Raw genomic sequence first — 14450 nt, forward strand, 5'->3', positions numbered from 1 at the left:
TTCTAAAAAGCATTTTTAAAGCAATTGTTAGCCCAAATAACTAGTCAAGTTGATTCATCCACAAGATTATATAGGACCAAATAAATGACCAGCTTAGTCTACTCAGATGCCCATGGTAAAATTATTTGATGATACGGATTATACATAACATGCAAATCGGTGTAATGATATGTGAATGACAGTTTATTAATATAGTGCAAATAATGCAAATATTACTTACAAATGTTATCTACCATGAACGGATCACTCAAAGAGGAGTACAGCGGTCGTTCTGTCCTTTTCCCTCTGCATTTAAATTCATTTTTAATAGTTTCTTCGGTTGATTTGACCTTTAATGTACTTGAAGATTCATTCAGCTCCTGACTGTTCTCAAACCAGGTGTAATTCCATGTATTATCATCTAAAACCTTACAATTCAGTGTCAGGATATTTCCAGCGATGATGTCACTCAATTCAGTGACCAGGTTCAGTGAAGTTGCTGAAAGAGCTTAAAACAAACAAATCAATTATTTTATATTTGTTATAATAAGTGTTTTTGTTTTGTTATTGTTTAAGGCAAGTGTGTCTAATTTCTCCACTACCAATATTTTGAATTAAAGGAATAAACTGGAAAAACAAAAGCAAAAAAATATAAAAATGACATTTAAAGGTTCCAAATAATGCATTGAAATAATCTGTTTTGATAGCTACATAGAAGTTATGTGGCTTTATTTATCATTTTTACATGTCCATTTACAACCCTAGGATTTGCCTTCAGAATGAAATGATCTATTATTACCTTATTTGAAAGGGTCATGAATAATAATTTTGAGCTTTGCATGGCATTTTTGTCTCCCAAAAAAGCCCTGAATTTTACCTTACGTTGGGCTTCATCCTTTTGGTCTTATTAAATTTATTAAAAGTAATAATAATAACTAATGTCTGTTAATAGTAAACAAATTCTGTGTGTCAAGACATTGAATTCAACTTACAGAGGTTATCAGCATTTTCTCTAAAATTGCCTTTCGTATTTGCAAAACATTTCTGTTTGTTTGTAAGTCGAGTTTTCCCTTTGCAAAGCAGATTGAGTTTGTTTGCAACATGCTGAATTTGTTTGTTTAATTATGGCACAAAATTCACTCTATACAAATGACACACTTTTCTTGTGACAACTTTAAACCCAGTGAATGCTCTGTCATGAGGTTGTATCCTGCAGTAAAACTGAAGTTACCAGAAGTCATTTGTATCTTCACTTACCTTTAACTTGCACTTTCATTTTCCCACTGTTGATAAAGAAGTTGCCTCTCTTTGCTTCGCAGTGATATTCACCAGTGTCATGGACCGATGTTGAATTAATAATATAATTTTTATTTGCAATAGGTTTTGTTTGCTTTGAGTCTTTGTACCAATAATATTCCCATGCGGCACCTGACATGTTGCAAGTAAGCTGGACTTGTTCACCAGTGTAGAAAAACTCAAATGATGGGTTTGGTCGTATGGCTGGTTCAGGCGTGGAATCTGCACACAACAGTTGTATGGTTAAAAATCCACCCCCAAATAAAAACTGCACATTCTTGATAGTCTGAGGCTAAGGCTACATTTACACAACAACAATGTAGTAAAAAACTGAAAAGAGTTTCCTTTTGTTTTTCCTTTTTCTTTAAAAATATGCACACAACAATGTTGTCAAAAAAATCCATCACTGAAAATGATGTGTTATGTCCATCAGGCCAGTAGATGGCGTTGATACTTTTTAATGATGCACTACACTCAAGTTCACCTACACACTCTTCTACAAAGCAGTAAAACAATTAAGACAGCAAAAGCATTGAGCAGTTTTGTTTAGATGGGCAATGAGTTTTCTACCACAAGTGATCTTGGACTATAAAGTGGCAACATTTTGTAAACTTTGTTGGAGAAACGTTAATAAACTCTTGAGCAGCACAAACACAGTCTGAATGGCGTCTCCAAATGTTGTTTGTGATGTCATGTGCATGTAACTTTTGTATCCACTTTAAAACCCGTCCTCAAAAGTTAGCATTTTCAGTACCCCCAAAATGATGATGTTGAGCAATCCAACAGTCAAATCACATAAAAACTTCACCAAAATGTAGGGGAGAACCGGGCGAAAGTAACACGGTATGAAAGTAACAAAGCAATTTTCTCAGAGCCCTGATAACATTTGCATTCCAAACTATGACAGCATCTTTAGCACGCAACCCTTGACAGAGCTGAGAAATATTGTGTTATTTCACTTCATGATCACCTCAAACACAATAACCTGCATGAAAAGTTTCAGTCTGGTTTTCCCCTGGCCACAGAAACAGCCCTGGTCAGGGTCACCAATGACCTCCTGATGGCAGCAGATACTGGTTCCCCATCACTACTCATCCTTCTGGACCTCACAGCTGCTTTTGATAAAGTAGACCACAACATCCTTCTCCACCGCGTGCAATACACCATTGGACTCTCACAAAATGTTCATAACTGGTTCACCTCTTACTTGACCAACAGTACTGAGCATGTTTCCTTGGGCAAAGCTAATCACACACCCACAACATCACCTGCGGTGTTCCTCAGGGCTCTGTGCTGGGCCCTAACCCTCTTTTCCATATACATGCTCCCCCTTGGCAATTTTATTAGCAGACATTGTATAATATTTCATTGCTATTGACACACAGCTCTACATCAAGATAACCAGCACTTCTTCTGCTCCACTGCCAACAACCACACTGACCACCTGCCTGGAGGAAATAGAGGCGTGGATGAAGATTGACTTCCTTCAGCTAAACAGCTCCAAAACAGAACTCATCCTGGTTGGCACACCACATCAGCTCCGTTCTTCCACCATCACCAATATCACGTTCTCTGGCCAAACCATCTCCCTCTCCACATCTGTTACCAACTTGGGTGTTAAAATGGACCCACAAGCTACCTTTGACACTCACATCAAACACGTCTGTAAGACATCTTTCTATCTACCACCGCAAGAACATCGCCAAACTCCGTCCAACACTCACCCTAGCAGATGCAGAGAATCTTGTGCATGCATTTGTCCAAGCTGGACTGGATTTGTCTCCAAGCTGGACTACTGTAATGCACTCCTCATCGAGATCTCTGATAAGAGCATTCAGAGGCTCCAAAATATACAGAATAAGGCTGCAAGGATCCTGATGAGGGTGCGTAAGCATGACCTCATCACCCCAATTCTGAAATCCCTTTACTGGCTCCCTGTCCCACTTAGAATTAAGTATAAGGTCTCCCTCCTCACTCACCAGTGCATCTACAGACATGCTTCCCTTTACCTACAGCAGGGGTGGGGAACGTCCGGCCTCCGGGCCGTATGCGGCCCGCGAGACTGTTATATCCGGCCCACAAGTCAATCGTGGGGCAATTAAGAAAATTGGGGGAATAAAAATAAAAATGGAAATAGAAAAAAAATCTATAGACAGCAATCACTTTTTCTGTGATGGAAAATAACATAAAATAATCATTATTTAAAAAATATATAAAATAAAATATTAGGGATAGGTGTGCATGTCCGGGTCAGCGGTCAGAATCCGGGTGAACGCAACACAGCGGGAACGTTGTCATTGCTGATATATGCATCATGGCGAGTGTCAAAAAAAGAAAAGTGGATGCCGAATGTCGCGCATTTCAGGAAAAATGGACAAAGGATTATTTCTTTGTTGAAGTGAAAGGCAAGCCAGTCTGCGCTTGCAGTGATGAAAAAGTCTAATCTCGAGCGTCATTACAGCTCGAAACACGCTAAATTGAGTGAGTTGCAAGGACAACTGCGCTTGGTTAAACTTAACACTCTTCGGCAGAGTTTGTGTGCTCAACAAGCTGCTTTTACAAGACCGCAATCTGACCGAGACAATGTTATTCATGCAAGTTTTGTGGTAAGCGAGCTTATAGCTAAGAAACTGAAACCTCATTCAGAAGGAGAGTTTGTGAAAGAGTGTCTTGTTGCCGCAGCGGAGTTGCTTGCACCGGACAAAGTAAAACTATTCCAAAATGTCAGCTTATCTCGAAGAACCGTCGCAGATCGAATTACCGATATTGCGCAAAACATTGAAGCAACACTGAAGGACACCTCAACAAAATTCCAATTTTTGTTTCTGGCATGTGATGAAACAACAGACATAACAAATACCGCCCAACTGGCCATTTTTGTGCGTGGGATTACTGCAGAGTTTGACACGAGCAAGGAATTGCTGTCTTTGCAAGCCATGCACGGCACTACAAAAGGTGAGGATTTGTTTGAGCAAGTTATTTTGGCGATGAACAAATTTGAGTTGCCATTTGAAAAGTTAAGTGGCCTCGCCACAGATGGAGCTTCGGCTATGCTTGGGCAGCAAAAGGGATTAACTGCATTTGTCAAAAAAGAAATGAGTCGTCTCCGTCTCGATCCAAGTGATTTAGTTGTATGCCACTGTATCATACATCAAGAGAGTCTGTGTGCACATTCCCTGAAGCTCAACAGTGTCATGACAACTGTTGTTTCCACAGTAAAATTCATCAAAAGCAGAGGACTAAACTGCCGCCAGTTCAAAGAGTTACTGAGTGATCTTGAGTCCGAGTATGAAGATCTGATTTACCATTGTGAGGTACGATGGCTGAGTCACACTGATATGCTCAATCGGTTTTACAAACTGAGGGAAGAAGTAAAACAATTCATGGAAAATAAAGGAAAACCTGTTGTGGAACTCAGTGACAGCAAGTGGCTGTGTGATTTGGCTTTTATGGTTGACATAACCACTTATCTTTCAGAGCTGAATGTCAAGCTCCAAGGTCCAAACCAGCTTCTCAGCTCTCTGCTTTCGAACGTGAAATCATTTGAAGCAAAATTAAAGCTGTGGCAAATGCAACTGGAAAAGGGAAACACTGTGCATTTTCCTACTCTTCAAGAACAAAAGCCTGCAATGACAGCTGAATATGCTGGTGAGTGTGCAAAACTGCTTCAGGCATTTGGCGAGAGGTTTCAGGACGTAAAAAGTAAACACAAAGAACTGAAGATATTTTCTACGCCATTTAATGTGGAGCCATCTGATGTACCTGACAACCTACAACACGAAATAATTGAGCTGCAAAGCAATGATGAACTCAAAGCTAAGTACAACAACCTCCGTCTGCTTGAATTTTATAAACTTTATGTACGTTCTGAGGATTTTCCAATTCTGAGGAAACATGCGCTGAAGTTTGCATCTCTCTTTGGGACAACCTACTGCTGTGAGCAGTTCTTTTCAAAACTGACTCTTGCAAAGACTCGATTCCGCTCCAGACTGACTGACCCACACTTGGAAAACCAGCTGCGAGTAGCATCATCATCACTGCCATCTGACATCAAACGCCTAGCCAAAGAAAAGCAGTTCCAACCATCACATTAGAGAGGTTAGTGAATCTAGTGAAAAATGTGTTCTATAATTTAGTATGGCCCTTAAAGTATGTTACAAAAATCTAAATGGCCCTTGATAGGAAAAAGGTTCCCCACCCCTGACCTACAGGAACTCCTTGCCCCCCCAGACCTCTTTATGCACCCGGTCTGCAACCTCAAACACTCTCTTAACCCCAAGAACAAAGCTCTGCAACATGGGTCATAGGGCCTTCTCATCTGCTGCCCCCAGGTTGTGGAACGCCCTACCTGACCACCTGAGGGCCCCACAAACTACAGATGTTTTTTTTTATTAAAAACATTTCTTTTTCTACAAAAATTTTGTACAAAAATTGACCCTAATTGCTGTTTTAGACTGCTACTCTGTAGCACTTTGAGATTGCACAATATAAAGTGCAATAACAATAAAATTGATTATTATTATTATTATTATTATTATTAAGTTAAAAATGTTGTAAATGAACCAAATTACAATGCTAGTGCTTTTAGAAACCCACAGCACTGCTTTTTGTTAAAGTCTCCCTAATGGCGCTTTTCCATTGCATGATACCCCTCGGTTTGGGTCGGGTCAGCTTACTTTTTTTTTTTTTGCACTGGGTGCAGTACGGAGCGCGCCAACTGATGCCACGGGTGTTTGTACAGAAACTGTCATGTGATACAGAGGTAGTGATAAAAATAGATGTGCAAACATCCATTTGTGGTGGTTAATTTTAATTTTGTGGTGGACTGAGAAATAAATGAATGTATGGGAATGTACAACAACGCTCTCACTTGTCACAACAGTAGGCAGGGCAAATATAACAATGCACCCATAATCCCTCCCACTTCAAAGTGTTACTAAACTCGATGGAAAAGCTAACCAAGACAAGGTGAGGTGAGCTGACATCAACAAAATCCAACAAGAAGGAAAGGCACCGGGGTCTTTTACACTAACCAAAACTGCTTTTAACACTCAAAAGCAGAACCAGGCCTTGTGACTATAGCAACACATCAAGATTAGAGTTTTACGACCACAAAAGAATGTGGGAGATTGAGACAGACAGAGAAACTTTCTATTTAGTCGTGCATGTATTCACTTATAAATGTAAAAGGGAAATGTCTTAATCAAATATTTCTAATCTCATCATGGATAATGTTCTTGGTGTTTATGATATGTCAATTTATTAACCAAAATGAGATTAATTGAATGTTGAGTTTTAATTACTTATTCCAAATCATATCTAGACCATGTTTGTTCTCTATTGTATGTGTTTCATTTTTGATGTCCTGAATGTAAATATGCATTATGTTTAGGAAACTCTTCTCATATTAATATTATGAAACTCTAACATGTCCACCTCAACATCCAATTGAATTCCATATTCAAAACAGCATGTTGGAAGACAAAGACAGTTAACTTTCCCTCTGAAAGTATGACCTCTGATTGGGTCAGACTCTCATCAGGATGAGGTTGCTGAACTAAACATTTTCAGCGTACCTCTTAGGCCTAGTCCACACAGACATGGGAATTTTTATAACCGTAGTTTTTTCTCCTACTGTTTAAAAAAAAATTCTCTCCACACATGCTCGGTTTTCAAAGAAATCTCTGCCTACATGAACATGCAAAAACACGTGATCACGCACTGTAAAGAGCATGCCACACCAGCAGGCCGTGATTTAACTCAAATAATAAAGCCACCTTGGCCAATCAGAAACCCAAAACCCTGGTTTTACTGTCTACATGACAACACCGCAAACTGCGTTTCTTAAAATACTTACCCTGGCAGGGGTTTTCCAAAATGTTCAGTTTCGGTGATGTCATACTGCGTTTCCGTGTGGACGAACGGCCAACCCGCGTAAAAAAAGTCACGGTTATAAAAATACCAGTGTCCGTGTGGACAAGGCAGTCTCATGTAGATGCGTATAAAGAGCACGAAGTGCGAAAATTGTGCAATCCATAAGCCAGTACTCCCCATTCACTTAAGCGGCACATCTTTTTTTGTCGTTTTATTTATTGCTTTCTCAATTTTTTTCTGTTTTTTTTTCAGGACTTTGAACCAGATTTTTTTCCCAATTGGTTCGTTCTGAACAGAAACAGTATTTTAACGGTTCCAGGTTTTGGTTCAACCCTAAAATTGATGTTCCTGAACCAATTAGAACAAAAAATAAAGTTCCCGAACCGGTTAATAACGTTCCTAACCCTGATCATTAGGACATTAAACTTAAATTATTAGTCCACATAATTTTCCTTAAGTCTCTATCTTGTCATCAAACATTAAACATAACTGTAATTCTGACATGCCTACATTTGCAAACACACAGACACAGATGGAGGACGAATTCCAAACGGCGCTTCGGGAAGAAGATGCAGCATAAACAGTCGCTCCACAAAGTGAAAATTTACTTTGTTTTTTAATGCTGCGATCCGTTACACCACCAAATAGTATTTAAAAAACAGAAATCTTGAGATACTTGGTAGCCTACAATATTTACCTCTTATGTTTAGAGACTTGAGCTTGGGTGGGCTACTTGCTGGTGGCAAGCTTCACATTTCTCTGAGTCTGAGTCAATGACGACTGGAAGTGAACTTCACAGAGTATTGCACAGAAATCTTGTCGAAGAACAAAAAAAGTAAGGTATTAACCAGTTAACATTATTTTAAATAAACGATTCTGTTCCGGAAAATATTTTTTTTGAAAGTTTCTGGTTTTGTTTCTGTTCCTTGCAAAACATCAAAAGTTTCAAGTTTTCATTTTCGTTCCGTGAACCGGTTGAAAAACTTTTTCGGGTTTCGGGTTTAGGGTTAGATTTGAGATTTGCTTAAGGAGGTTATTTATTATACAGGTTTCTGCATGTTTTTGCCTATTTTTAAGCCATGGTCGCTTGGAGTTGGGGTTAGAATTGGGGTTTGGGTTAGGATGTCATTGTTATGTAACAAAAAGTTGTTCTAACCCTAAACCCAAGCGACAATGGTAAAAAATAGCTAAAACATTAAGAAACCAATAAATAAAACAACAAAAAAAGATGTGCCGTTTAAGTAAATGGGGAAGACTGGCATATCATATGCATGCCAAATTGGAATTTGGCGTATGTATTGCATGATTTTCACACTTCGTGCTATTTATACGCAACTCCTGGAGACTGGGTTGGGTTTTTTCTCTCATCAATCCTTTCAGCCAAGAACAACTAAAGCCTCATCAAACTACATCAGGACACTTTCTTTTAATGGGCAAGACATGCAAGGATTATACTTAGTCTTATTCACTGATGCATCACGCATCATTATCCCCTTTTAAATAAGGTGCATTCGCATTAAGTAACTGATGGTTCGTTTTAGGCTTTGATCTGCTGAATTACAAATACTACCATATCTTCAGGCTTTATTCTTTTCTCTACTTAAAGCTGCGGTCGGCAACGTTTTTGATCATATTTTTTTATCATATTCACTGAAACCAACACTATGCTCCAATAGAACAACATAAATTAGACTGTTTAAGAAAAAAAAACCGCACTTCTAGCTCCACCTAGAGCCTGTTATTTGTTTTGCAAAAATCCACCGCTCCCGGTTCACTTGGTCCAATCAGCGCAGGGCTTTGTAAAATCTGCCTGTCAATCTGCTCAATCCTACAGAGTTGCTGACCGCAGCTTTAAACCTTTAAATTTTTCCAATGCTGAACTGTATGTATGTGTGCGTGTTTGTATGTTTAGAGTAGTAGGCTATGTGTTTAGTTAGTCAGTAAAGTCTGATTTGTATCACACGTGATGTTGTTTGTAGTTCATCCTCATAATCTGGAGTCACTTATCATTAAAGGTATCGCTACCTGCTCTTAAAGCTGTTGGATCAATTGTAGGATATTCCTCTCCTTACCCAAGAGAGCTACAGTATATCCTAGTCTGTAGTGTCTTACTAAACATTCGCTGGACGAGTGTTTGCCAGACACCCAAGGCATTTATTTGATCCATATACAACATGAACAAAGAAGAAAATGACATGACCATTGCTTCTGCATGGTGTGTGAAATGCTTTGCAGCTACTGTATAATAATTATTTGTATGACTGAACTTACTTTTTACATTAAGTTGAAATACATCACTCTGTTGGGTAACAACTGATCTGCCATTACGTTTTCCTTTGCATGCATATTGTCCAGAGTCAGATGAACTCTTTGCTATGATGGTTAAAGTAGGGTTTGTTATAATTTGTTTGCCATTTTTGGTCCATTCAAAGGACCAGCCGTCAGAACTGCTTCCAAATCCACACTGCATGGTGATTTGCTCATTTGGGAAAAACTCTTTCCAGGTTGGATCCACGGTCAGCTTTGGGATAGGAATATCTGCCGAGGACATAAGGAAAAACAACAACAGTCAGGCTAAAATAAGTTTATTAGATGTTTCTGCACAATTGTGTTTTGTTTATTATTTGCTGCTTCTTTTAAGAAAAGTTACAAAGTCAGAAGCAAATGCATTTCAGATTCACATTTATGCATATGGTAGCCTGGTCCAACCAGACTCTCGTACATTCATTTCATTTGTACAGAGAGTCTGGCCAGGCTCCATTGCAAAGCGTTACTTCCGTTAAGGAGGGTCCATTGTTGAAGTTTAAAACTATTGGATCTGCAAAGAGTCACTCAGGATCTGCCAAAGCCAATCGCTAACGTGTGGTCGTGACGTATATCATGCACCGAAACCGTCCGAAAACAACAAGTCAGAATATTCAGACAAACAAAACTTAGCAAACCTGGTTCTTGCTCCGGCTTTAACTTCTGTATATTTGGCAGTTTTGCAACAACGGACCGAATAGCTTTTCTCACGTCTTTCTCCACTGCCATTACTGAACTACAACTCAAACTGACGCACGACCTCAACGTCATCGTTCTTAGCCACCCCCATCTGTTCGCTGATTAGTCCTGCAGATTTTTGCAGGAGAAAACGAAACTCTATAGAGCCATCCCAGACGTACTGCTGAAGCGAAATGAAAATTAAGCAGAAGCACGTAGGAGGGCGGAGCCAGGCTATGCATATGGCCCCTTTGTTTAAAAATCTTCAGTGGTGAATAATTGTATTCTGAAAATGACACATCTAAACGCAATTTTTCCCGTAACAAAAACCCTTAATGCTTCAAAATAGCTTGAATTAACTCTACAGCCTTTTCATGTATGCAGAACCATGACAATTGCAAATTTGTCCCCACCTCCATTCAGTCACACCAGCTTTACTCACTAGACCAGGGGTCCCCAACGTTTTTTACACCACGGCCTGGTTTTAGCTTAAAAAAAGTTTAGATCAAGCAGTATTTGTCATAAAACACGTATGGACTCTTCCCCCCTTAAAAAACATACCTGAGCTTACATGTTTTAACACGACCTATGTGGGGTTCACGAGACACTAAGATAAATCTTTACTTTTGTCAAAGTGGATACACACAGAGACGCACATGCCCACGCGTCCCCCACGCGCACATACACACACGGTCATAAGAAGTTACCCACTGCGCAAAGTGACGTTGGAATTACGTCTTTTTCATGTCATTTTTTGACGTCCGAATCCGGTCCATAAAAGGGGTTGTTTTGTAACGCCAGGCGACGTCTTTTTTTCGACGTCTTCTGCACGTCTAAAGGTTAACATCCGTAGGACCTCCGTGTAAGGAAAACAGACATGAAAAAAGCGAAAATAGAGGATGGTCTCTACACTACACCCATTCATTGCAACAACGAAACACTTCAGTCATTTCCTGCCAGCCGTGGGATTCGAACTACCGATCTCTGGGTTACAAGCAAGTCTCGCTAACCACTCAGCCATATTTTCATGTTAAATTGTTAGTATGGTCATATACTTTTAATATAATGAACTACACATTTAATTACGTGTACATTTAGATGAATTTGTATATAATTCAAGAAAGCAGAAAAAACAGTACTGTATAAATAATATAGACTATCCGTAAGTATTAATCATGTTGGTACAGTAATGCTGATATTTGTAAATAAACACATTTTTATAGGCCTAATCATGTAATATAGACATAGGCCTGTCAGGGACGTCCAAATGACGTCCAAAGAATTACCCAGTTCAAACGTCAAATGTTGCCCGTCCAAATGACGTCCAAAAAATTACCCAGTTCAAATGTCAAATGTTGCCATAAATATGACGTCCAAATGACGTCCAAAAATTACCAAGTTCAAAAGTCAAATGTTGCCCGTAAATATGACGTCCAAATAGGGTCGTGGTTGGACGTCCAAATAGTGGACCTAGTTTGGATGTCGAAAAGATGTCCAGAATTGGTCATGGACCGACGGACCCAATATAGACATGATCTGCACGTCTATCCAACGTCCTGTGTTTAGTGGGTAAGAACAACCTCTGAAACATCGTGTCTGTTTTAGAGGCACTCGGTAACAAAATACTAACTTTATTCAGAACACAGAACAGTTGATATCTGATTAAGCGATATCAAATAATGTGGCGGTCTGCTCCTACAAACCTAAAATGCATGATTCTTTGGCATAAAGAACTTTTTGATGTTACAGACAAAGTTTAGATCCAGCAGTACTTTTCATAAAATACGCATGGAAGCTTCACAGACATGTCTGGACATGTTTTAATCACTACCTATGTAATGACACTAAATCTAAAATAATCCTTTACTTTTGTCAAAGTGGGCAGAATTAGATTTATTGTATAATATATACAAATTCACAGATGGGTTTAAGGAGAAATTAATGAAAAACAAACCAGAAGATGAGATAAAAATGTCTTAAAAACTTTTAAAAGTTTCTTTTAAAACGGCAAATATGAGAGTGTGCATGCGTTTTTGCGCGTAAGCAATAACATGTTTTAATCACGATCTGTGTGAAGATGGCATATGATACGCCTAAATCTAAAATAACCCTTTATTTTTGTCAGAGAGGACAGAATTAGATTTATTGTATATGTAGCATCACTACCCAGAGATGGGCTGAATAAGTGCTTTATTAGAGATGGGTGCACTTCAATTAGAGACAGGTGCGCTATGGGTGTAGGTGTACATAAAAGGAAGGTTTCCAGCATTGTTTGAGTGTGTTGACGGGTGGTTGCTGCTGCGACTTTGGACGTTAAATGTCTGATGTTTTCTTGGTGGATCTTTGAGCCGTTTGGGACGAGCATTTGATTGTGGACTTGCTGCATTTTGGCTAGGTCACAGTGTATAAATTAGTTTTTATTTACGATGAGCTGTTGACTGCATGCGCTTTGTTCAATTGTCTTAGTATTCCGGGCTGTATTATTCGTGCCGTGCTGTGGTGTTAGCAAGGCTGACTCTATTAATCAGGTTTGTATACTATCGCGAGTTATTTAATGTAAAGGGAGCTGTTGTTTGTAAGCGCTCTATTTGTTTACATAGTATACATGCCGTGCGGAGTTGGTCCATCCTTTGACGTGTCAGCATTGTCCTGTTGACCTGTCCTGTTCCTGGGAATAATTGTGGGACAGGACATTAACTCGTGTGGGTATTCGCCACCCCCGTATTGTTTCAACCGGAGGAGGTTTGCGTGGTTGTATGGTACATTTGTGGTCATGTGCATGAGTTTAGTTAAAGTGTGTGTGTGTGTGTGTGTGTGTGTGTGTGTGTGTGTGTGTGTGTGTGTGTGTGTGTGTGTGTGTGTGTAACTTATAGTGTTTGTATAGTGTGAGAAGGACACGTTGTTTAATGTGTGTGTGTGTGTGTGTGTGTGCGTGTGAATTAAATTGCGTATTGTGTGTGTGTGTGGTAAATGGATTATGGTTTAAGTGAGGAATGAGTGCTAGTTTGTTTACTTTATCTTGTATTTTGTTATAAATTACGATATGAATTGTTGTTTTTTATTTTTTATTTATTTAATATTGGTTTCACAAGTTAGTGTTTATTTGGTTATTTTGTGGAGCGTGGTGTTCTATTCAACTGTTAGATCGGTTGGGGAGGAGTGTAACTTTCCTAAATATTTCTTTTTTTTTTTTATTGTTTACTGAGTGGTTTGATGTGTTACTTTTTGTTTCTTTGAAACACGTGTGGTTAAGTGAGCCCAAAGAAACTTGCATTTACAGTAAAGTGTGTGTGGTGAAGTTGAAATTTGTTTTTCTTTATTTCTCCCTGTTACACTGTAAAAAACAACCTATAGAATTTACCCAATAAAATTGTTGTAACAATTTGCACTCACTTTGTTTGAGTAAATTATATCCTATATATTTGAGTAAAGAGTACCTAAATTTAATTACTATGATAAACTAAAAAAAAATAGGTAAGGTCTACCTAATTTTTTTCATAACTAATTACTCATAAAAAATGAGTAACATTAACCCTATTGGTATTAAGCAACAGATCTATTAAATTATTATTAATAATGATTAGCCATTAAGAAATATTACGTATTACTTATTCAGAGAGGATTTAATAAGAAAATAGTCATACACAAGATTGCATAAATTGCTTGCTTTATTGACCAAATAACATTCTGTAAACATTTAAAACTAATTAATGGAAGTACAAAATAACCCCAATACATTTCAAGTGAAATACAACATATCATAGTTTTACATAAAGCTTCTTGAACATATTATTTCATAAAAAAATAAACCAAAGTCTTCATGAGATTGTAAAAAACCATTAAAAGCAAGATTCCTAAATACTGTTCTTCACGTTATCATTAGAAAATTAAAGAAGACAATAATATGAGAGGAAAAACTGATCTCATTTACCTCTAGCATGCTATATCAATACAAACAAACATTTCAATTTCATTTAAAACTTATTAAGTGCAAAAATACAACTTCATATTATGCTATAACTCACAGTACACATGCATAAAACATTGAACACTAACAAGAACGTACTTACATTCAATTTTAAGTGATTTAACTTCACATACAAGTCACATATATAACATATGAACTCCGAAGTACTTTTTTGAACAGACATTAAATTAAAAAGCCCATGGAAAGGCAACGTTAATTATAATTCCGTAAATGATAATAATAATAATAAAATGGCTTCATAAATGGATCCCTTCTAAAACAAAACTCAATATATTAACAGATAAATGCAAGAAAACTTTAACAGTAATTATCTAGCATCGACAGCTTCACC

At 38.1% G+C, this 14450-nt stretch overlaps 1 protein-coding gene across 1 annotated transcript in view; it reads right to left on the reverse strand.

Annotated features, from left to right (window-relative positions):
• The window catches only part of LOC135772851 (Fc receptor-like protein 5), a 43535-nt gene that overhangs the window by 6095 nt on the left and 22990 nt on the right, over positions 1-14450 (reverse strand). The window contains exons 5-7 of the mRNA XM_073812969.1: positions 9421-9687; positions 1237-1497; positions 221-487 (exon numbers count right to left, since the gene is read on the reverse strand). Coding sequence (XP_073669070.1) covers positions 221-487; positions 1237-1497; positions 9421-9687 — 795 coding nt within the window. The remainder of the gene's footprint in view (positions 1-220; positions 488-1236; positions 1498-9420; positions 9688-14450) is intronic.

This window comes from Paramisgurnus dabryanus, chromosome 21 (genome assembly GCF_030506205.2).
Source record: "Paramisgurnus dabryanus chromosome 21, PD_genome_1.1, whole genome shotgun sequence".
Lineage (NCBI taxonomy): Eukaryota > Metazoa > Chordata > Actinopteri > Cypriniformes > Cobitidae > Paramisgurnus > Paramisgurnus dabryanus.